Below are 25,520 nucleotides of genomic sequence, written 5' to 3' on the forward strand. Positions count from 1 at the left end.
TATATATATATATATATATATATATAATATCACTAGTACTGCAGCCGGACAGGTATATATATTTATTTATTTATTTATTAACAGTTTCTTATATAGCGCAGCAAATTCCGTTGCGCTTTACAATTTGAAATAACAATAACAAACTGGGTGATAACAGTCATAGAGGTAGGAAGGCCCTGCTCGCAAGCTTACAATCTATAGGGAAATAGGCATATGTACACAAGGAAAGGTGCTATCTATTGCATAGAATGAGAAGACGTGAGGATATGGACTGTACAGAGTGGATGTAATTTGATAGGAAGGTTTATGAAAGTTATGTGGGCGGTTCAGGAATTTGATACGCTTGCCTAAAGAGGTGAGTTTTGAGGGAACGCTTGAAGGTTTGGAGACTAGAGGAGAGTCTTATTGTGCGTGGTAGGGCATTCCACAGGGTAGGTGCAGCCCGATGAAAGTCCTGCAGTCGTGAGTGGGAGCGAGTAATGAGTGTGGATGAGAGACGCAGGTCTTGTGAAGAGCGCAGAGGTCGGGTTGGGAGATATTTTGTGATAAGCGAAGTGATGTACATTGGTGTAGTTTGGTTAATGGCCTTGTGTGTGAGTAAAAGTATTTTATATTGAATGCGGTAGAGTACAGGTAACCAATGGAGGGACTGACAGAGTGGATCTGCAGACGATGAACGTCTAGCGAGGAAGATAAGCCTCGCCGCTGCATTCAGAATGGATTGTAGTGGTGAGAGTCTTGTTTTGGGAAGACCAGTTAGGAGACTATTGCAATAATCAATGCGGGAGATAATGAGAGCGTGGATTAGAGTTTTAGCAGTGTCTTGTGTAAGGTATGGTCGTATTTTGGATATGTTTTTTAGATGCATGTAACATGATCTTGAGACAGATTGAATGTGGGGAACAAAGGACAGATCAGAGTCAAGGATGACACCTAGGCAGCGAGCTTGTGGGGTAGGGTAGATAGTAGAGTTTTCAACAGTGATAGAGATATCAGGTTGGTACCTACTATTGGCCGGTGGAAATATAATTAACTCTGTCTTTGAAATATTAAGTTTGAGGTGGCGAGATGTCATCCAGGATGAGATGGCAGAAAGGCATTCAGTGACACGGTCCAGTACAGATAGGGACAAGTCAGGGGAGGATAGGTAGATTTGAGTATCATCTGCGTACAGATGATACTGAAAACCAAAAGAGCTGATTAGTTTACCAAGAGATGAGGTATAGATAGAGAAAAGCAGAGGACCCAAGACTGAGCCTTGCGGTACTCCAACTGAAAGAGGTAGCGAAGAGGAGGTAGATTCAGAGAAGCGAACACTGAAGGAGCGATTGGATAGGTACGATAGGAACCAAGAAAGGGCTGTGTCTTTAAGACCTAGGGATTGTAGTGTCTGTATGAGAAGAGAGTGGTCTACAGTGTCAAATGCAGCAGATAGATCTAGAAGAATAAGTAGTGAGTAGTGGCCTTTAGACTTCGTAGTGACCAAATCATTAACCACTTTAGTCAGTGCCGTCTCTGTGGAATGTTGGGAACGGAAGCCTGACTGAAGTGGGTCCAACAAAGTGTATGAGTTAAGAAAGTGTGTGAGTCGAGTGTAGGCAAGTCTCTCAAGTAGCTTAGAGAGACAAGGGAGCTGAGAGATAGGGCGGTAGTTTGAGAGAGCATTAGGGTCAGAATTTTGTTTTTTTTAAATGGGAGTAATCACTGCATGCTTGAAGAGTGAAGGAAAAATACCAGTAGAGAGAGAGAGATTACAGATGTTAGTTAAGGTAGGGATGAGCACCAGAGACAGAGCTTTACTTATTTGTGAGGGTAAAGGATCAAGAGGAGAGGTAGTAGAGAAGCAGGATGAGAAGAGTGATGATACTTCATCTTCATTTGTGGGATCAAATGAAGAAAGAGTGCCAGAGGGTTCAGGTACAGAACGGAGCAGGTCACTGGCTGCCGAAGAGCATACCATTTCATCTCGGATCTTATCAATCTTCTCCTTGAAGTAGGAAGCAAGATCCTGTGCCTTGATTGTGGCTGGTGGGGTAGGTGTGGGAGGATTCAGAAGTGATTTAAATGTATTAAAGAGTCGTTTGGGGTTAGTGGCTTGAGCAGAGATAAGAGTTTGGAAATATGTTTGTTTGGCAGTGTCCAGGGCATTTTTATAAGAATGGTAGACTGTCTTATATGTGAGGAAGTCACTTGAAATCTGAGATTTACGCCACTGACGTTCAAGTTTTCGTGTGAGTTTTTGTAGTTGTCTTGTTGATTTGGAGTGCCATGGTTGACATCTAGGCCTACGTGGAGTGTGATGGGTAGCTGGAGCCACTTCATCAAGGGCTAGTTCTAGAGTCTTATTAAGGTGTGATACAGCCATCTCAGGAGAGGTGAATGCAGAAATAGGTGAAAGCAGTTGTTGGAGTGAAGTGGAAAGTTCTTGAAGATTAATTGTGTTAATATTTCTGCGAGTTTGAGGAAGATTGGAGAACTTCCGCAACACAGGGTTTGAATTAACAGAGGAAAGCATGCAGGTGATAAGGTTGTGATCTGATAGGGGGAAAGGAGTGTTAGTGAGTTCAGAGATGGAGCATAGTCTGGTGAATACTAGATCAAGGCAGTGGCCCGCCTGATGAGTAGAGGAGTCAGTCCATTGGGAGAGGCCAAGAGAGGAGGTTAGAGAGAGTAGTTTGGAGGCATGCGCAGCAGATTTTGGACAATCAATAGCAATATTGAAATCACCCATGATAATGGTGGAGATGTCAGAGGATAGAAAGTGAGGGAGCCAGGCAGAAAAATCTTCCAAAAATTGTTTTGGATGCCCAGGTGGGCGGTAGATAGCTGCAACACGCAGAGAGAAAGGAGAGTAAACCCTAATGGAATGTACTTCAAATGATGTAAATGTGAGTGATGGAACCTGTGGTAGAACAGTATATGCAAAGGATTGGGAAAGTAAAAGTCCAACTCCTCCTCCTTTATGGTTATCGGGTCTGGAGGTGTGTGTAAAGTGGAGACCACCATGTGCCAGTGCTGCAGGGGAGGCTGTGTCAGATTGTGTGAGCCAGGTTTCTGTTATAGCCAGCAGATTGATGTTGTTAGATATGAAGAGGTCATGGATAGATGTTAATTTGTTACAAACAGAGCGTGCATTCCATAAGGCACATTTTAGTGATCTGGAGGGTGATGGAAGACATGTGATGTTTATGAGGTTAGCTGGATTTCTATGTTGCTGTGAATCAGGTGAATGCGAGTGATGCAAGTGGCTGGGTCCTGGATTTGGTGAAATGTCACCAGCTATCAGAAGCAGAAGAGAGAGATAAATGTGGGTGTCAGAGGTTTGTGAAAGTTTTTTATGGTGAGAGGTTGTAGAAGTTATTGTCAATGAGTATAGGGACGTAAAAAGCTCATGAGTGCTAATAAGAGGGGAGTGTAGAATTGAGGGGGCAATATGTACAGAGGGGTGAGTTGCTGGGAGACTGAATGATGCAATGGCCTTTATGAATACTCCATGAAGAGCAATGCAGAAAATCAATTTGTGGAACATAGTTAGTTTGAGCTGAAACCAGTGTTTTCTAGGCTGAGAGTGTAAGGTTTTACCTGTTCAAGTTAAAAGTTCAGGTGCCTATTTACTGGTGTTGTTCTGCTGTATGTTAACTGTGCATTATAGAGCAAAGTGACAAACAGGTATGTACAATCACATGTAAATCACAATGTATATAGTAGTCTACCAAATTGGTTGCATTTTGTTCTTAGAGGTCATGAGGATTATAGTTGGTAAAATATTTACATACGCTGAAATACACAGATGATTGGGAATGAAAGGAAGGGACGATGTTTATTATGTAATGACTGATGACGGACCTGCTGGACACTGTCAGCTCAGCAGCACCGCAGACTGCTACAGGAAGCTACTATAGTAGTATGTATAAAGAAGAAGAAAGAAAAAAAAAAAACGGGTAGGTGGTATACAATATTATATATATATATTATATACAATTATATATATATATATATATATATATATATATTAAACTGGTGGTGATTATTAAACTGGTGGTCAGGTCACTGGTCACACTATCAGCAACTTGCAAGTAGTACTCCTAAGCAGACAATCACAATATATATTATACTGGTGGTCAGTGTGGTCACAATGGCAGTGTGGCACTCTGGCAGCAAAAGTGTGCACTGTACGTTATATGTACTCCTGAGTCCTGCTCTCAGACTCTAACTGCTCCCCACTGTCAGTGTCTCCCCCACAAGTCAGATATACATTATACAGTCACACTATCTATCTATCACTTCAGCAAGTAGTAGTACTCCTCCTAATGCTCCCCAAAATTACTACTGTGTCTCTCTCTACTCTAGTCTCACTCTCTTCTCTATAAACGGAGAGGACGCCAGCCACGTCCTCTCCCTATGAATCTCAATGCATGTGTGAAAATGGCGGCGACGCGCGGCTCCTTATATAGAATCCGAGTCTCGCGATAGAATCCGAGCCTCGCGAGAATCCGACAGCGGGATGATGACGTTCGGGCGCGCTCGGGTTAACCGAGCAAGGCGGGAAGATCCGAGTCGCTCGGCCCCGTGTAAAAAAAAATGAAGTTCGGGCGGGTTCGGATTCCGAGGAACCGAACCCGCTCATCTCTAGTTTATAATAGAGATATCCTTTGATTACAGCAGTGGTTTGGTTGCAGAGCTGTGATTATATGGACATTCTCCACACTTGGTATACAGCAGTTCAGACATGCAGCCCCATTGGAATGTGCTGATAGAGGTGAGGAGTGGTTAGCCTTGCTTGCATTTTAAGACCAGTGGTGAACACAGGGTGTTATTGTATTCCTCCTTGTAGTCTCACTACTCTGCCACCTGTTTTTGGTATATGAGTTCCTTTTTTCTAAATCTGGTATTATGTAGTAGTTTATGTTGATACAAGCATTGTCGCTAATATTGTTATATATTGGGACCTGGGAGGCTCAGTCATTTTTATGTTCTATTTTTTCTAGATATACTTTTAATTATTCGGCTTCATTGTATTATGATTGGATTTGATGATTCATGTATGGCCCTTTTTGATAAAGATCCTGGTTTTTGGATCGAAACGTCGAAACCTTTGAGGCTACAATAAAAATTTTCTATTGAAGAAATGTGTGGACTTTATACACAGTGAGAGTGCACCCTCCACCACGTGGAATTCTCGTCTACATTTGCGGACATTTCGTCTGTCGGGAGCACCCACCATTAGGAATTTTGATGAGAGTGCAGAACCCTCTTGTTTTTATATATATATATATATATATATATACATACATACACTGCTCAAAAAGATAAAGGGAACACTAAAATAACACATCCTAGATCTGAATGAATTAAATATTCTTATTAAATACTTTGTTCTTTACATAGTTGAATGTGCTGACAACAAAATCACACAAACATTATCAATGGAAATCAAATTTATTAACCCATGGAGGTCTGGATTTGGAGTCACACTCAAAATTAAAGTGGAAAAACACACTACAGGCTGATCCAACTTTGATGTAATGTCCTTAAAACAAGTCAAAATGATGCTCAGTAGTGTGTGTGGCCTCCACGTGCCTGTATGACCTCCCTACAATGCCTGGGCATGCTCCTGATGAGGTGGCAGATGGTCTCCTGAGGGATCTCCTCCCAGACCTGGACTAAAGCATCCGCCAACTCCTGGACAGTCTGTGGTGCAACGTGGTGTTGGTGGATGGAGCGAGACATGATGTCTCAGATGTGCTCAATTGGATTCAGGTCTGGGGAACGGGCGGGCCAGTCCATAGCATCAATGCCTTCGTCTTGCAGGAACTGCTGACACACTAAAGCCACATGAGGTCTAGCATTGTCTTGTATTAGTAGGAACCCAGGGCCAACCGCACCAGCATATGGTCTCACAAGGGGTCTGAGGATCTCATCTCAGTACCTAATGGCAGTCAGGCTACCTCTGGCGAGCACATGGAGGGCTGTGCGGCCCCCCAAAGAAATGCCACCCCACACCATTACTGACCCACTGCCAAACCGGTCATGCTGGAGGATGTTGCAGGCAGCAGAACGTTCTCCTTGGCGTCTCCAGACTCTGTCACGTCTGTCACATGTGCTCAGTGAGAACCTGCTTTCATCTGTGAAGAGCACAGGGTGCCAGTGGCGAATTTGCCAATCTTGGTGTTCTCTGGCAAATGCCAAACGTCCTGCACGGTGTTGGGCTGTAAGCACATCCCCCACCTGTGGACGTCGGGCCCTCATACCACCCTCATGGAGTCTGTTTCTGATCGTTTGAGTAGACACATGCACATTTGTGGCTTGCTGGAGGTCATTTTGCAGGGCTCTGGCAGTGCTCCTCCTGTTCCTCCTTGCACAAAGGCGGAGGTAGCGGTCCTGCTTGTGGGTTGTTGCCCTCCTACGGCCTCCTCCACGTCTCCTGGTAGCGCCTCCATGCTCTGGACACTACGCTGACAGACACAGCAAACCTTCTTGCCACAGCTCGCACTGATGTGCCATCCTGGATGAGCTGCACTACCTGAGCCACTTGTGTGGGTTGTAGACTCTGTCTCATGCTACCACTAGAGTGAAAGCACCGCCAGCTTTCAAAAGTGACCAAAACATCAGCCAGAAAGCATAGGAGCTGAGAAGTGGTCTGTGGTCACCACCTGCAGAACAACTCCTTTATTGGGGGTATCTTGCTAATTGCCTATAATTTCCACCTGTTGTCTATTCCATTTGCACAACAGCATGTGAAATTGATTGTCAATCAGTGTTGCTTCCTAAGTGGACAGTTTGATTTCACAGAAGTGTGATTGACTTGGAGTTACATTGTGTTGTTTAAGTGTTTTTTTGAGCAGTGTATATATATATATATATATATATATATATATAGATAGATAGATAGATAGATAGATAGATAGATAGATAAACAACAAAATAATAAAAATAAACATGAAAATAATGATAATAAAAAATATATGTATGTTGGTTTATTTACAAGTATTAATGTTTGCTCTTATTAAGGTGTTTGAGCCAATTCTTGTCTGTTATTATAACTATTATCTGTATGGTAGTTGAGTTATATTACATATACACTATATACTGTAAGTCACTACAACGCTGTTTTTCTGCGTACAAGTATATTTGTTTATCTTGCAGTATAACCATTATGATTTGTGACACATTTTTCATAACACAAAGTTGTCTTTTTATTTTTCTACTGTCAGCATTTCTCAGTTTCCAGTCTCTCCCTAGCCTTGATGTCCAGTGTAGATGCCACTCAGAGCCCACACTGGCATACAGTCAGTGAGCTGCTGTTGCAGGGCCGTTTCTAGCCAATTTGGCTCCCAGTGCGAGATTTAAAAATGCGCCCCCACCCCCACCCCCCATTGACATAAAAAAAATGCGCCGCCCCCCCCCCCCCCATAGATATAAAGAGTGAAAGCATGCGCGCGCGCTCCCGGCAAGGGGGCGTGGCCTCGTTAAAATGGGCGTGACCTCATCTGATCACGGCCACAGGATATATTAAAAAAAAAAAGGCCTAATTTTACACATTACAGCAGGCACGCGACCCCATTTTACACAGCACGGCAGGCAAGTGTCCCCATTTTACACATTGCGGCAGGCACGTGCCCCCATTTTACACATTGCGGCAGGAAAGTGTCCCCATTTTACACATTGCGGCAGGCACGTGCCCCCATTTTACACATTGCGGCAGGAAAGTGTCCCCATTTTACACATTGCGGCAGGCACGTGCCCCCATTTTACACATTGCGGCAGGAAAGTGTCCCCATTTTACACATTGCGGCAGGCACGTGCCCCCATTTTACACATTGCGGCAGGAAAGTGTCCCCATTTTACACATTGCGGCAGGCACGTGCCCCCATTTTACACAGTACAACAGGCAAGTGTCCCCATTTTACACATTGCGGCAGGCATGTGCCCCCATTTTACACATTGCGGCAGGCACGTGCCCCCATTTTACACATTGCGGCAGGCACATGCCCCCATTTTACACATTGCGGCAGGAAAGTGTCCCCATTTTACACATTGCGGCAGGAAGTGTCCCCATTTTACACATTACGGCAGACTGCGTCCTCATTTTACACATTCCAGCAGTCAAGTGTCCCCATTTTACACATTCCGGCAGACAGGTGTCCCTATTTTACACATTAAGGCAGGCAAGAGTCCCCATTTAACACATTCCGGCAGACTGCGTCCCCATTTAACACATTCCGGCAGACAGGTGTCCCCATTTTACACAGTACGGCAGGTGGTGGATGGGGGGAGGGAGGGAGAGAGGGAGAGGGGCTGACTTACATTTCAAGCGGTTCTTCCCGCTCTTCAGCCGCCTGTCCCTCGTCTGCGCGGCGCCGCCGCCGCCGGCCGGCTTGGCTCCCCCTACTCCCTCCTCCCGAGTGCCCAGCTCGGGGGGCGGGGTTTCGCGGAATGACGCGATTGCGTCGTGACGTCACGATGCAAACGCGTCATTCCGCGAAACCCCCGCCCCCCGAGCTGGGCACTCGGGAGGAGAGGGGAGGAGGGTTTCAAAGTCCTCAAAAAGTGCCGCGGCGGGCGCCCCGTGCGGTTGCACGTCTCGCCTGCCGCAAGAAACTGCACTGTGCTGTTGGGATTTACAATGTCGCCTCCTGAGTTTAAACAAAGTCACAAAGTGAAAGGTAATCTGGGAGTCCAAGCCAACATTGTGCTACCCTGGAGCCAGGAGGGTTGTAGTGGCAATAGATAGATGTCTGTAAAAGACGTTCTTAAACGGTCAGACTAAGGGTGTGTACACACGGTGAGATTCGGGCTATGCCCGATTCTCACTATGCGATGGGGGATAGGTCGGCATCGCAAGCACATAATGAGTGTGCTTGTGATACTGACTATGTGCGATTTTGGCTAAGTGTCAGTTTTGACTATTTCTTCTATAGATAGAGTCAAAATTGACTTGCCTGCATAGTCTATCTATTCTTGCAATGCCGACCGCGCATCGGCATCTAATCGGGATCGCAAGGTGACTTTCACCTTGCGATCTGCACTAACTTTTCTTACGATTTTGACTATATAGTCAGAATTGTAAGAAAAAATCTCACCGTGTGTACACACCCTTATAGATACTGCTTGGCTCCTCCCAGGCTCCTTTCTCCCCCTGACAGCAGCCTCAAGTACAGATGAGAGAACACTCCCGCCAGACCACTGATTACAATGTTTTACATTATAGTGCACACATGCAGGCTGAATTCTTCAAGCTGGATTGAAGATGGAATTACCTTCTGCTTTACTGTCTAAGCTGTATAGATGGAGCTGTATGAGTCTAAGCAAGATATCTATCAATGGAAAACATCTATTTGTGGTGTGTTCTCATAGTACCTTTATCTGAGGTAATGGTCCTTTTAAGACATTTTACATCTTCAATGCGTGCTTTGTATCCCGTGATCACTGTATAAGCACAAACGCTTATTATTTTTCTGAGTTTAACCCTGTGTCTCTGAACTGGGAAGCAATCAATTTGCCAGCTGTCATGTTTCCAGCGGTCAGGATACAGAAGCCGGAAGCCCGACAGCCGACAATGCCGACAGCTGGAATCCCGCCGCACAGGGACTATTCCCACCCATAGAGTGAGAACAGAACCTGTGGCGAGCGCAGCGTGCCCACAAGAGGACTCTTAGAACTTGCCTCACTGCCGGCAATCTGGCGGGCGGGATGCTGCTGTCAGGATCTTGACAGCCGTCATCCCGCCCACTAGTAAATAGTATGTTTTCCCTCTGGTTAGCGGGAATTAGCCGTAACTATCCAGGAGCTGCTGCAGCAGATCCTCTTACAGCGCAGGAGGTGGAGATTATATACTGTACTGTGCAAAAGGTTTAGGCAGGTGTGGAAAAATGCTGCAAAGTCAGAATGCTTTCAAAAATAAAAGTGTTACAAGGGTGGAACATCCAGGTTCCACACAGGTTGTAATTTGGTTGTGGTCATGCCTAATGCCCCAGCAGCACAGAGAATCAGCTAGACACTCTGCATGCCAATAGAATGTTTCGTTTTGCTGAATGGACATTGCTGCACAATACCTAGCTATTCATTTGGTAGGACTATTATAGAACTTGTGTTCAGAATGGCTTAGTAACATACTGCCAAACAGCAAATGCATAAATCATTATTAAGCAAACTAAGAGGGTCATGATGAGGAAACAAAGTTAGATTTTCATGCAGACCATGTTATAGGTACAGATTTGGTTCAGTTTTGTTCTTATTAAATGATTTAACAGTGTATAGAAGCATTCCATTAACTATTTATTGCAGTACTAAAAAAACCCACATTGGATGTTATCGCTGTATTCACAGAGTAAAAATCATGGCATACCTCACCATTGCTCTTTGTCAGTAACACCTTGGAACGCCGTTGGACTCAGTTGTGAACGCATCTTCTGCCATGCTTGAGTTGTGTCTGACATTCAGATGTTCAAATCAGTATCCAAATCTTCTCCGTACGACATAATCAAATTCCACAGTAGGGGAAATAAATTAATATGTGCCTGATTCAGCTTGCATCGCTGAAGTGCGGAAATCGCTATTTGGAAATTTCCACACTTTAGCGCATGTGCGCCTGCCGCTGCATGCATGCACAAGGACTTAAATTGAAATCGCAAGCGATTGCAGTCTAATGGTGCCCATACACTTATGAGATAATCGGTGCTATCCTTCGATTTCGACCACATCTGTGAGAGAAATCGAAGGATTGTATGCACATTTTATGTACCTTGAGACGCGATGCGCGGGCACGTCGGTCGAATGTCGTGTCTCAAGATATGTGCTGCACATAATATTTCTCGCATCGCAGTGTGATCACATATGGTTTTGAACCCACATGAGATATATCGCACTGCGATGTGCGATGGGCACCAGCCAGGAGTGACCAGAGGCTGCTCCCACTCGGCGGTGACGTGTCCATCACGTGATTACCATGCGATCTATCGCATGGTAACCACTTTGGGAGTTCAGGTGCGAATTGATCGTACCTGAACTGCCGGTGCGATGCCCCGCGATGTCGCGTCGCGGGGCATCGCACAAGTGTATGGCCAGCATAAGTGCCTGCAAAAGGCAGTGACGAGGCATCATGGTCCGGACAATGGAGGCACTCAGCTGCTGAGACCCAAAACATGGCAGCCCGGCGACTGCCTTCGCAGCTAGGTTGTGCAGGCAGGGGAGTACCCTAAAGATACTCATTGTTTAGTGAAGTGCTCACATTTTAGTGGGGGGAAGGACCCGGCATGTGGGGCGCCTTGCCCTGTACCGGGCGGCCCCCCGCATGCTTGTGGAAAGAGTTGTAGTTTTGTGATTTTCTCGCAAAACTACAACTCCTTCTGAATCGGGCCCTATGTTCAGTAAAACAGCTGTTACAGCTACTGAGAGGTAGCTGTATCTTTATAAAGAAATTGAAGTTATTTTGCAGTATTTAGGTTAGACTTTCTGATTACTTTTATGCTATCAGTTTTATGTGAGGATGTTAAGTCCTCTTTTCCTGACTCCATTACACATCTACCGATAAAGATTCTAATCCTGATAGAACCATACATGGTAGTATTGTCTTGCTATCCTTCAGCCATTAGTCTTGATTATATTTACACACACACTTTTTGTTTCTACACCACTTCAACAACAAAACATTTAGGGAGGAGACATAAAGGAAGGGATAGTCTCACATGTCAGTGTCCATAAAGGGCTCATGGTAATCAGACTCATAGAAAACAAAGACTTCCTAGTTCAGCAGATGGCAGGTAAGGAAAATTGTCCATTTGTAGCCTCATGTATAGTTCATGTATTAAGTTGACCTGAATCAGCTGCTTTTTTTTTCTTTTTTACATATATGTTCTAAAAAGTAGATTAAACAATAGTCTTATTTTGGTGACATGGTGAATACCTGTAATATATTCAATCACTAGGTCCAGGAGGTCAGATAAAAGAAAGACATTCATGTACAAATACTGTATTTATAAAATGATAAACACTAAACACAGAATTTGAAATCAAAATTTTACTTACAATTATTTCCCTCCTTGAGGCCTATGCTAAGTGGTGCCCACGATTGTTATTGCTTTTTAATATCTGTTGACTGATAGCCATGGACGTGGTCTATAATGCATTAGAAAATTGTCCTTGGGGAAGTTTTCTCTGAGCGGAGAAGTGGCAGGAGACCATAGTCGAACCTGTTTGGCAATATTATTTGTAACCAGTGAGAGAGGTTACAAAAATAGATGGGCTCTGGGGGATGGTTGCAAAAAGTTATATGTTAAAGTTCACTCACCTCATACCCTCAGTAAAGACGGTCATTCTCTTCTGCACAGGAATATCACTGAGGTATTAGTGACTGATACATCCCTGCACTGCCCCTGCTCACTCTTCACTGACTTGCACACCCCACACCAGGTTACTCCTAACGCCTCTTGTTAAGAAATATTTACTTTTAAACCTAACTTTAAAGAGTATATATTTGTTCAGTTAGTTCTGCAGTTTTACTTGTCATGGTGCGACAACACAATTGCTTGTTTATTATCAGAAAGCTTTTATGTCTTGTCTGTGTATCATTTTCTGTGATTTAGAAAATAAATCATTCTGTAAAAGTAGCGGGTTGCTGGAGGGCAGCATTGTACGGGTTACTGAGTGGTGGAGGGCAGAATATTGTAGTAGGGGATACTAGGTGATGGAGGATAGCATAGTGGCAGTTGCTGGTGATAGAGGGCAACATAGTAGGGTTTGCTGAGTGGTAGATGGCAGCATAGTAGGGTTGCTGGGTGGTAGAGGGCAGCATAGTAGGGGTTGCTGGGTGGTGGAAGGCAGCATAGTAAGGGTTGATGGGTGGTGGAGGGAAAAGCAGTGGTGGTTGCTGGGTGGTGGAGGGTAGCATAGTGGAAGTTGCTGGGTGCTGGAAGGCAGCATAGTAATGGTTGCTGAGTGGTGGAGGTTATAGCAATAACAGTTGCTGGGTGGTGTATGGAAGCATAGTGGCAGTTGCTAGGTGGTAGAGGGTAGCATAGTGGTAGTTGCTGGGTGGTGGAGGGCAGCATACTGTAGTGGGGGATACTGGGTGGTGGCGGATAGCATAGTGGCAGTTGCTCATTGATGGATAGCAGCAAACAAAATATTGCTGGGTGGTAGAGGACAGCATAGTATGGGTTGCTGGGTGGAAGAGGGTAGTATAGTAGGGTTACTGGGTGGTGGAAGGCAGCATCATATTGCTGAGTGATAGAGGGCAGCATAGTAGGAGTTGCTGAGTTGTAAAAGGCAGCATAGTAGGGTTGCTGGGTGGTAGAGGGCAGCATAATAGGATTAATGGGTGGTGGAAGGCAGCATCGTAGGGGTTACTGAGTGGTGGAGGGTAGCATAATGGCGGTTGCTGGGTGGAGGAGGGCAGCATAGGAAATATTGCTGGGTAGTAGAGGGCAGCATAGTAGGGGTTGCTGTGTGGTAGAGAGCGGTATGGTAGGGTTGCTGGGTGGTAGAGGGCAGCATCATAGGGGTTGCTAGGTCATAGAGGGCAGCATAGGGTTTCTGGGTGGTAGAGAACAGCATAGTAGGGGTTGCTGAGTGGTAGGTGGGCAGCATAGTAGGGGTGGTGGAAGGGAACATAGTAAGGGATGGTGGAGGGTGAAGCAATGGCGGTTGCTGGGTGGTGGAGGGTAGCATAGAATGGGTTGCTGGGTGGTGGAGGGCAGCAGAACAGAGGGTGATGGGATTGGACTGGAAGTACAGATAGAGCCATCTTTATCTTGGTCTTTAATAGGATTAACTGAGTCAGGGCAGTCGTACTTAATCCCCTGCTGTAATGACTTAATTCCCTGCTGTATTGTTTTCTCTTATTGTACTGCAGCTGAGAACAATAGATGAAAGGCTTATGCTAACAAACCATTGTGTGCCTAGGCGCAGCATAGAAGCCAAGATGATCGTGACTCCATCTGTATAATGCTAAGGGAGCTTGGTGAGGACAGGTAGAAATCCTCCTCTCTCTTGTACTACCTCCACAGACAGAGGGCCTATCAACCAGCAGCTCCACACTATCAGGATAAGCGTGTGGGGAGAAGCGGCTATGTTAGTGACAGCCACAAAGCGAATGTGATGCAGAGTATGTTGGGTATTCCCAACATAATTTTGCTGTCACTGCTTCATCCGGGATCATTTTTATTATGTAGGTAGTCACCAAATAAAACAGAAGCATGAATTTCCCAGCCGTCCCGACGGTATTCATCCAAGGGTTCTCATGGAGCTACACTCTGAACTAGCAAGACCTCTATTGTTAATCTACAATGATTCACTTACATCAGGCATGGTTCCCCAAGACTGGCGTATAGCGGAAGTAGTTCCGATTTTCAAAAAGGGAAGTAAAGCTGAACCAGGTAATTATAGACCAGTTAGTCTTACATCTATAGTGGGGAAAGTACTAAAAAGCATTCTAAGGGATAGTATACAGAAGTTCCTTGAAGCCAAAAAGGTTATTATTAGGAACCAACATGGATTTGTGAAGGATAGATCATGTCAAACAAACTTACTAGGCTTTTATGAAACAGTTAGGTCGAACCTTGATCAGGGTAAGGTGGTGGATGTAATCTTTTTAGATTTTGCTAAAGCTTTCGACACAGTACCACACATGAGACTTATCTATAAATTACAAGAACTGGGGCTAGGGAGCACGATATGCACTTGGGTTAGTAATTGGTTAGATTATAGAGAGCAGCGCGTTGTGGTAAATGGAACTATTTCAAATTGGACTGAAGTACTAAGTGGTGTGCCACAAGGGTCTGTACTTGGACCACTGTTGTTCAACATTTTCATTAACGATCTAGTAGAAGGTCTAGAGAGCATGCTGTCAATTCTTGCAGACGATACCAAACTATGGGGGTCATTCCGAGTTGATCGCTCGCTAGCTACTTTTAGCAGCCGTGCAAACGCATAGTCACCACCCACGGGGGAGTGTATTTTCACTTTGCAAATGTGCGAATGGCTTTGCAGCTGAGCGCAGCAAAAACATTTTGTGCAGTTTCAGAGTAGCTCTGGACTTACTCAGCCCTTGCGATCACTTCAGTCTTTTTGGTGGCGAAATTGACGTCAGACACCTGCCGTGCAAACGGCTGGACATGCTTGCGTTTACCCAAACACTCCCAGAAAACAGTCAGTTGACACCCATAAACGCCCTCTTTCTGTCAATCACCTTGCGTTTGGCTGTGCGAATGGAATCTTCGCTAAATCCATCGGCCAGCATTGATCCTCTTTGTACCCGTACAACGCGCCTGCGCATTGCGGTGCATGCACAGTTTTGCCATTATTTTACCTGATCGCTGCGATGCGAAAATCGGCAGCGAACGATCAACTCGGAATGACCCCCCTATGTAAGGTTATAAACTCGGAGGGAGATGCTTTGTCTCTCCAGAACGACTTAGTTAAACTGGAATCATGGGCAGCAAAATGGAGAATGAGTTTCAATACAGACAAGTGCAAGGTAATGCACCTTGGTAGCAAGAACAAAAATAACACCTACATACTAAATGGGGTGATTTTAGGGGACTCCGTACTGGAAAAAGACTTAGGTGTTCACATAGATAACAAACTTAGCAGCAGTACCCAATGTAGGATAGCAGCAAACAAGGTACTAGCATGCATAAAGAGGGGTATTGATGCAAGGGATGAGAGTGTTATACTCCCACTATATAAATCCCTAGTGAGGCCACATCTAGAATACTGCGCACAATTATGGGCACCATACTACTAAAAGGATATCCTGGAACTAGAAAAGGTTCAGAGACTGGCGACCAAACTCAGGAAAGAAAGACTTGCAAGGCTTGACATGTTTATACTGGAAAAGAGGAGACTAAGGGGGTAATTCTGAGTTGATCACAGCAGGAACTTTGTTAGCAGTTGGGTAAAACCATGTGCACTGCAGGGGTGGCAGATATATCATGTGCAGAGAGAGTTAGATTTGGGTGTGGTGTGTTCAATCTGCAATCTAAATTGCAGTGTAAAAATAAAGCAGCCAGTATTTACCCTGCACAGAAACAAAATAACCCACCCAAATCTAACTCTCTCTGCACGTTATATCTGCCTCCCCTGCAGTGCACATGGTTTTGCCCAACTGCTACCAAAATTCCTGCTGCGATCAACTCAGAATTACCCCCTAAGACGGGACATGATCAACATTTATAAATATTTAAGGGGACAATACTCAGAGCTTGCGGGGGATCTATTTTTGGTAAGATCAGCACAGAAGACACGTGGACACACACTTAGGTTAGAGGAGAGGAGATTCTGCACACAGAGGCGAAAAGTTTTTTTTCACAGCAAGGACAATACGTGTTTGGAATTCCCTGCCTGAGAGAGTAGTATTGGCAGACTCGGTCTATACTTTTAAGAATGAGCTAGATCAATTCCTAATGGATAAGGATATACAGGGTTATGGTGCATAGATCAAGCACTATAGTTATAATAAAATTAGGGGAAAAATACAACACAACGGCCAACTTTATCAGCAGTTAAAATTAGTCCTGAAAATAATACAGTGTAGGAGAACAAAAACCGGTTGAACTCGATGGACAAATTGTCTTTTTTTTAACCTCAGAAACTATGTAACTATGTAACCTGAGGGTTCCTCAGATGGTCGATGTTCACGCAAGGGATCCGATGGCTGCATACTTAGATTCAGCAGTGGATCAAAGAAACCAGGAGGCATCTATTTATACAAGACACCTACTGCTGCAATAGCATACATTAGCAGTAGCCACAGCTGATACTGCATAGTGTAAAACTAAGAGTCAGGCCCATAGTGTGGAATTTGTTAAAGTTGTATCTGCATTCTGTAAGAAATAAACCCACTATTAGACTTAGGGCCATCTTAATGTATAGGCTGCCCAGGGTCCCAAAATATTTTGAACATGGGTGTGTGGATTATTAGATCTACACTAAAAAGGTCTACAGTTGATAGGTCTACTACTAGTGGTAGACATGCATTAGGTGGATAGGGTCAAAAGATCAACATAGAATAGGTAGACAGTAAGAAAAGTCAATAGGGTCAAAAGGTTGACATGGTTAAAAGGTCGACATATGAATGGCCGACACAAAAAGTAGACACAATTTTATATTTTAAATTTTTGGGGGTGTTTTGTCACTTTTCTGCCACAAACAAGCCCCATTAGTGCACCACGTCCCCTCGCATGGCTTCGGGCAAGGTGCCGAGCGCAGGTTACTGTTCCCAATCGTAGTCCACGTGGATGGTAAAGTATGAAAAAGTTGAAAAAAAGAAAACGCTTGTGTCTACCTTATGCGTGTCGACCTTTTGATCCTGTCAACGGTTTGAACTGTCTTCCTTTTACTTGTCGACCTTTTGACCCTGTCGACCTAATGCATGTCTACCATTAGTGGTAGACCTATTGACTGTAGACCTTTTTAGTGTAGATCTATAGTCCGGATACCCGAGCAGGGTTGGTTGGTGGTCACCAGGGCCATAACTAGGTATGTGGCACACTGCACATAGCACTGAAGGATAGGGGGCGCTGTTGGCAGCACTTGTCAATTATCTGTTTTAATTACTTTCACTTGTCGCTTACCCCCTTTTTGAAGCCCAGCATCTCCTGACCGCCCCTATCTCCTTCCTCCACCCCTACTGCCCGTAATACCTATAGATCATTCATGAATTTAACGTGAGAGCTTTGTTATTCATTAACACTGTGCTTTATTACATTTCAAGATGCTGACGTATACCCAGGATTCGTACCCACTGCATGTGGCATTGCAGTAATACACTCTATTCATTGAGCTATTTAACCTTACATATAATGCTAGGGAATTCCAACTATTTGAAATTTTAAAATAATTAAGTTATCAATGAGTTGGATGTAATTGTCATAATTATAAAAAGTAATTAGCAGCTTAGCAGCTCTTCCAACACACCCTTGAGATGACTGCCTAATGTGTTGTTGTTTTTTTTTTTTTGTTGGGGGGTGGGGGGAAGGTGTCACCTGTACCCCTAATCCCCAGCCTTCCTTTCTGTTTAGATATATTGGGTTATGGACCAAATATATTAGGTCTTAACAAGAGATAAAGTGGAGACGGATAAAGAGTGATAAATGACCAGCCAATCAGCTTCCTAATTGCCATGTAATATGCTGCGTTTGAAAAAATGACAGTTAGGAGCTGGTTGGCTGGTCATTTGTCACTATTTGGGGGAGATGTACTAAGCCTTGGAGAGAGAGAGAGAGAGAGAGAGAGAGAGTGGAGAGAGATAAAGAACCAACCAATCAGCTCCTACCTGCCATGTTACAGGCTGTGTTTGAAACTAGACATTTTAGCATGTGTGCAAGAAACATCATCATCAGCCCCCCACCCCGTATTTAAAATAGGGCCAGTGCCCACTGTAGGCACACAACAAAAATATAGGGGGCTTCATGGGGAAGGGGCGTGGCTGCAAAATAGTACCAGTACATCTTACGCTGCACAGTAGTCTCCATTATTCAAATTACGCCGCACAGTAGCGCCACTTACACACATTACATCAGGTAGAGCCCCTTTTACACATTATGCTAGGTAGAGCCCCTGTCACACATTATGCCAGTTAGAGCCCCATTTTACACATTACTATTTTTAAAGCGATATTGGACATGAGCAGAAACGGGTGTGGTTCGTTTTATCGACAGTATCTAGGTCGACAATGTTTAGGTCGACCACTATAGGTCGACAGTCAGTAGGTCGACATGGATGGAAGGTCGACAGGGTTTCTAGGTCGACATGTGCTAGGTCGACAGGTCTAAAGGTCGACACGAGGAAAAACATTTTTTTTGGTGTCGTTTTCTTCGTAGAGTGACCGGGATCCCAAATTAGTGCACCGCGTTCGCTCGCCATGCTTCGGGCATGGTGCCTTCGCTCCGCTACCGCTTCGCTCGGCACACTTTACCGTTCCAATCGTAGTCCACGTGGATTGTTAAGTATGAAAAAATCCACACAAAAAAAAAGTGAAAAGCTCATGTCGACCTTTAGACCTCTCGACCTAGCACATGTCGACCTAGAAAGTAGAAACCCTGTCGACCTTCCATCCATGTCGACCTAGTGACTGTCGACCTATAGTGGTCGACCTAAACATTGTCGACCTAGACACTGTCGATCTTCAGACCGGATCCCAGCAGAAACCTCAGGCACAACAGGATAATTATACAATAAAATATATGTTAATTGTTTATACTGAGTATCCTGATTTTATAGGGTTTAGTATTAGTCACAATATTAGTCACAATGTACAGATAGGGTTATACACTACGTGTACAATTTACAAAACTAGAAAAATGGGATAATAAAAATATGAAAATAAAGATAAAAATGGTAGTTTTCACTTTAAAGAATTAAAGTTAAAAAGAGAGGTACAGTCCGTGGAAAAACAAATGTTCATCTCCTCTTATGGAAATTGTGGTAAATGAATATAAGTAGAGTTCAGCTGGAAAGCTGTTGTAACCTGGTTTAATGTTCGTTGGTAAGAAGGTGCTGCAGGTGAGCACTAAAATGTACTTTCCCGCTGCATGGGGTCACTGTATGGGATTTCTCTCTCTGGATCCTTCTTTCCTCTGCTATGGTCAGTGTGGCGTCCTCTCCCCTACAATGTTGTACCCCAATGCTTTTGCCGTGCTTCGTCAGGGACTTTTGGAAAGGGTGTGTCTGAGTGTGTTCTTGTAGTGGTCCAGTTCTTTTTATTGATTAGATTTGTAGACCTTTTGATTTGATGCTGCTGTTGTAAATCATATATGGCTGATGATGATCAGGTTATTTTCCTGTTCTTTTATTGGTTGGATTTGCAAGCGTTTTGATTTGGTGCTGCAGCTGTCAATCATATATGGCTTTTCATGTGTGTAGTTCAGTTTATTTCTTTAACATAAATAACAAGTAATAATATATACAGCAGACGCAAGTTGCGTCTTTTTACTCTATATAATAAAAGTGTGCCAAATGTCGCAGCACTATGGGGGGTAATTCCAAGTTGATCGCAGCAGGAATTTTGTTAGCAGTTGGGCAAAACCATGTGCACTGCGGGGGAGGCAGATATAACATGTGTAGAGAGAGTAAGATTTGGGTGGGTTATTTTGTTTCTGTGCAGGATAAATACTGGCTGCTTTATTTTTACACTGCAATTTAGATTGCAGATTGAACACACCACACCCAAATCTAACTCTCTCTGCACATGTTATATCTGCCCCCCCTGCAGGGCACATGGTTTTGCCCAACTGCTAACAAAATTCCTGCTGCGATCAACTTGGAATTACCCCCTATGTCCCTTAGAGAAAGCAAGTGATCGCACACACACACAGTTTTGCTGAGGTCCAACACTCAGGTATATTTGATTAAAAAGGTATTCCAACAATATTACAAGTATACAGTTATACATTCAATATATCAGAGTCAGAGTTAACAGCCAGTATACATATGTTCACATGCACTCCCCGGATCCAGAGTACAGTCGTCACTAGATGACTTTGTAAAATCAGCTACTGGCCTATGGATCAAGGAAGCCTTATTTTATACAGTAAAATAATGGGTGTATACAACAGTGAGTTTCATCTTCTTCCATTGGTCCAGAGGCCAGACCTCTTTATAACTCGACGGCTCATAGGTCAGTCCACCTGAGAATGTGGGCCTTTGTTCTTTGCTGCAAGGACATGTGTTCTCCTCAGGGTCCCACTCTGAAACTGGATTGAACTAACCAGTATGCACAACTTGCTCTGCACATCATTCCATACATATTTTATATCTTGCAGTCGCAGTGTGCAACTGCAAAAAACAAGTGCAAAAAAACCCTAGCGAGCAATCAGGTCTGAATTTCCCCCATGGTACGGTCCTTCCCACCTGTCTATCAGTCAAACTGAGCATAAGAAATTTTGAATCATCACATAGTCTCCTGGTTCAAGATCATGACAGTTAGTAATTGACACATAATGAATCAACAGCTTCAAGTTATTTTGTTGATTTCTCAAATGCTGGTTCATCCTGATAAGATATTGTACCGTCACCTCGTTGTTGCATTTCAGATCATCTTGAGGATATATCATGACATGCGGTTGTCTTCCAAAAAGGATTTCAAAGTGTGATAAGTTAAGTGGGGATCTGGGAGTGGTTCTGATGCTATATAACACTAGTGGCAGTGCTTCTGGACACAATAGTTCAGTTTCAGACATCACTTTGCTCAGTTTGCTCTTAATAGTGCTGTTCATTCTCTCCACCTTCGCACTAGCTTGGGGTCGGTAGGGAGTATGAAGTACACTATTAATTCGCATGAGTTTACACATGACCTTTAAGACTTCACCAGTAAAATGGGTACCCCTGTCACTTTCAATAATCTTAGGGATACCATTTCTACAAACAAATTCCTATACGATTTTCTTTGCAGTGAAAACAGCAGTGTTAGTGGCAGCTAGAAATGCCTCTACCGAATTTGAAAATACATCAGTGCATACCAATACATATTTTAAATTCCTACAGGGTGGTATCTGTATGAAGTCGATTTGTATTACCTGAAAAGGTCAGTTTGTAGGAGGAATGTGGGATGGCTCTGTTGGTACTGTCTTACCAATGTTATTCCTCAAGCAAGTAAGACAGGACATTGCTTTCCTGCTCGCCTAAGAAGAGAACCCTGGCGCACTCCAGTAGGCTCTTACCAATTTGCACATACCTCCTTACCCAAGTGAGTCAGACCATGTGCCGCTTCAGCTAAGCTTGGGAGGTATGCTCTGGGGGCTACTGGTTTACCTTATCCATCCCTCCAGAGTCCGGAGGACTCTTTGCCACACCGCTTCACCTTCCAGACCGCCTTTGCCTGTAGGGAACACAAATCTTGCATCTCAATTAATTTTTGTGTGTTTACAATATTGAATGTCATCAGTGGTGTGTTGGTTTGTATGGTGGTGCTTGCTGCCCATTTTACAGCTTCGTCTGCCCGGCTGTTACCAAGTGAGACTGGGTCTTGGTTGTGTGGGCTTTACACTTGATAACAGCCACTCTGGTCACTGTATGGCTGTCAGTAGTCTTTTTATATGCGATGCATGTGCCACTGGTGTGCCTGCCGCTGTCATGAAATTTCTGAGGCACCATTGGGCCCCGAAATCATGTACCACTCTGAAATCATATCTAGATTCTGTATATATATATATTAGCAGATTTACCCTCTGCCAACTCACATGCTCTGGTCAGTGCTACCAGTTCAGCGACTTGTGCTGAGTGGGGTGGCCCAAGGGGTTCAGCTTCTATAATACCTCTGTCATCTACCACAGTATATCCCATGCACAGGTCTCCTGAGTCTGTCTTTGACAACTATAGTACCGTTTGTATAGAGAGTCAGGTCTGCATCCACTTACGGGCTGTCACATATGTCTGGTCTTGCAGTAAAAGTCTGATTCAGACTTCCGGTTCCGGCTCCCATGTGATCGGGAGCCTGGCGTGAGAGCTCCGTTGCTACCCCGGTCAGCACAGCAAGCAGCGCCGCGCTCGCAGATGCAAACCCGGCGGTTCCCGCAGCCTCAGTGAGGGGAAGGTCTCCTCCACCATATGGAGAAGTTTCTCACCTCTTCCATGCCGGCAAAGCAGCAAAGATCCCGCTCTGAGCGGCGCCGGGCAGAATCCAATATGGCCACCGCACCGGACACACAGGATGGTTCGCAGCTGGATGATGGGTCTCGGCCTGCCTCTCCTGACTCTGCAGCCCCAGTCTCATATGAGGATGTCGTGAAAGCTATCAAGGTAACAATGGGGCCCATCATGGACACACACGCTGCTAAGTTAACGCAGGTGGCACAGGACATTAAGTCTCAGATGAAACAGCTGTCCCAGAGGGTATTAGTCACGGAGCAGAGATTGGGGAAAGTGTTCCAAGATGTAGCAGAATTGAAAACAAATGCCGACACTATGCAGAAATCTTATTACCAAGTTATGAATAAATTAGACGACCTGGAGAATAGATCGAGGAGAAATAACCTCAGGGTCATGGGCCTAGCAGAATCTCTTAAAGGGCCAGACCTATACCGTTTTCTACAGGAGTCTCTTCCGGAGTTGCTGGACATTAAGGATACATGTGCAGACATGGTAGTGGAGAGGGCCCATCGTCTCGGACCGCCCAGGACGGGTTAGAACGCGAGGCCACGTGTGGTGATTTTTCGCTGTTTAAACTTTCTGCATAAAGAGGCTATTTGGTCTGCTTCCAGGAGACACAGAGCTCTGGCATGGGATAGTAGGGACATTCGTCTCTTTCAGGATTACTCTGCAGAAGTCTCCCGAGCCCGCAAGGATTTTTCCCAGATTTGTTCCCGTCTGGTCCAGGAGGGCAAGAAATTTGCACTGTTGTACCCTGCACAATTACGGCTCTTTGAAGGGGACTCATTTCGTGATTTTTCTAATGCGGCTGACGCAGCTGGCTACCTGTCTGAAGGAAGAAAGTCGGGACACTCATCCTCTCCTGCTTCTCTACGTTCCACATCATAGGCCCTATGCTGAGAGATTCACGCGTTACTTGATGGAAGGCCTGGAGGTTCCGGATGGGACTGCTTGCATGCCTGCTATTTGTATGGTATCCATATGCAGGGAAAAAACTGCTTAAGTGATCCTCATCCAGTTTACAAGTACTAAACACCCTCTTTTCCTTAATCTCAGTTTAGTTTGTTCAGTTAGGCTGGGGGGAAGCTGGGATTTTAATTTTATCATTGAAAGTAGCTAATGACCGGGGTGTGCTAGGGGTAAGCACGCCATGTTTGAAGTTAACATTACGGATTTCTAAATGGCTGGAAGTCCTTATTTCTTGGATGATGGAGGCGAGTTACAGCCTCCTGTCCTGTTCTGCTTTTTTGTTACTATATGTTGTTACCCTCTCTGTGTCTTGCCTTGTCCCCCCTGTATGTTTGCTCAAGTAGCGTGGTGGGTGGAGCAGCGGTGGCTGGATCACCATTGCATTTATGTGCTCGTCATTACTTCAGTGGGTTTATTTAGATTGGCTGCATGTCGTCTTTAACGATTAGCACATGGAATGTGGGGGGTATTAACTCCCCGGCTAAGAGGAAAAAAATTCTTCTGTATCTGAACAAGCTCCGTATGGATATAGCTTTCCTGCAGGAAACGCACCTCCTTCCTCTAGAGATGGCCAAACTTAACACACTTCGGTGGTCAGTGTTGGCCTCGGCCCCATACTCCTCTAAGGCACGGGGGGTAGCCATATTGATTAGACAGTCTCTTTCTTATACTGTTCATTCTGTAAAGGTGGACCCGCGGGGTCGGTATATTATTGCAGACGTCACAGTAGACTGCACACGCCTATTGCTATGTAACATATATGCTCCGAATAATCGCCCCAAAGGGTTTTTTCTAGAAATGCTGAACAAACTGTATGGTCATATAGATTCCAACATTGTGATAGGGGGGGATTTCAATGTGGTTTCGTCTCATGTCATGGATAGGAATGTGGCTTCCAGTCGGGGGCATAGGGACCTAAAGTGGGTGTTAAATATATAACCCGCCGGCTGCGGGTGGTGGATGTGTGGAGGGCGTGCTATCCGCTAGAACGGGATTATACTTGCCTGTCAGCTGCATATGGTACGCTCTCCCGCATTGATTACTTGCTGTTGTCAGAACATATGTTCCCTAAGGTTATGGATGCTGGGATCGAAGCTATAAGTATTTCGGATCATGCCTTATGTTGGATTAAGCTGGCGGTGCAGGTGGATAAGGGTCCGGTGCGGCAGTGGTGGTTCCCGGCACATCTGGCTAATTCATTGAAATTTCGTAACATGTTGGAGGCGGCGTGGCTAGATTATAAGAGTAATAACGCAAGTTATGAGTCCGAGAAGCCTCTGACATTCTGGCAGGCATCTAAACCCGTCATGAGAGGGGTAATTATGTCTTACTGTGCACACAGGGATAGGCAATTAGACGGCTCATACTTGGAAGCCCAGGCAAACTTAACGACTTCCTTTCAGAGGTTTAAGCATTCACCTACTCCAACTAATAGGGCTGATTATAATAACAAAAAGGCCGTTTTCGATAATATTCTGAATCACTTAGAAGCCAAGCACACTTTCTATAGGACTGCTTCTTTTCACAGATATGGTAATAAACCGGGTAAATTAATGTCCTTCTTATTGAAAGGGCGCCATTCTTCCTCAGTAATTAAATCCCTCCGCACTAGTGACGGTACTAGGGTCAGGTCTAATGCCAAAATAACGGAGGTGCTGAGCTCTTTTTATGCCCAACTGTACTCTCAGCCTCCTAGCAATCTGCCCAATAAAGAGGCCTTTTGGGCTAATATGAGTTTACCTCAGATGTCTGACAGTCAGGCCTCATCCTTATGACACCCATCTCGGGGGAGGAGGTGGAGAGGGTGATTAAGGCACTGAAAACTGGAAAGGCGCCAGGACAGGACGGCCTCTCCAATGATTATTATAAAATCCTAATGCCCCATATCCGGGGACACATTACAGGTATCTTTTAATGAATTACTCTCCGGTTGGGCCATGCTTGGTTTCTTTAACTCAGCGTTC

At 44.6% G+C, this 25,520-nt stretch overlaps 1 protein-coding gene across 4 annotated transcripts in view; it reads left to right on the forward strand.

The window, feature by feature from the left end:
• Positions 1–11,637: 11,637 nt before the first annotated feature.
• LOC135056157 (ketosamine-3-kinase-like) overlaps positions 11,638–25,520 on the forward strand; it is a 101,758-nt gene continuing 87,875 nt past the window's right edge. The window contains exons 1-2 of one of the 4 annotated variants that reach the window (XM_063961001.1): positions 11,742–11,762; positions 13,903–13,960. In XM_063961001.1, the coding sequence (XP_063817071.1) occupies positions 13,945–13,960 (16 nt within the window). In that variant the 5' untranslated portion in view covers positions 11,742–11,762; positions 13,903–13,944. Of the gene's footprint in view, positions 11,763–13,902; positions 13,961–13,980; positions 14,376–25,520 lie in introns of those variants that run through there. The other 3 variants (XM_063960998.1, XM_063960999.1, XM_063960997.1) reach the window with 3 other exon arrangements.

Source organism: Pseudophryne corroboree, chromosome 3 (genome assembly GCF_028390025.1).
Source record: "Pseudophryne corroboree isolate aPseCor3 chromosome 3, aPseCor3.hap2, whole genome shotgun sequence".
NCBI lineage: Eukaryota > Metazoa > Chordata > Amphibia > Anura > Myobatrachidae > Pseudophryne > Pseudophryne corroboree.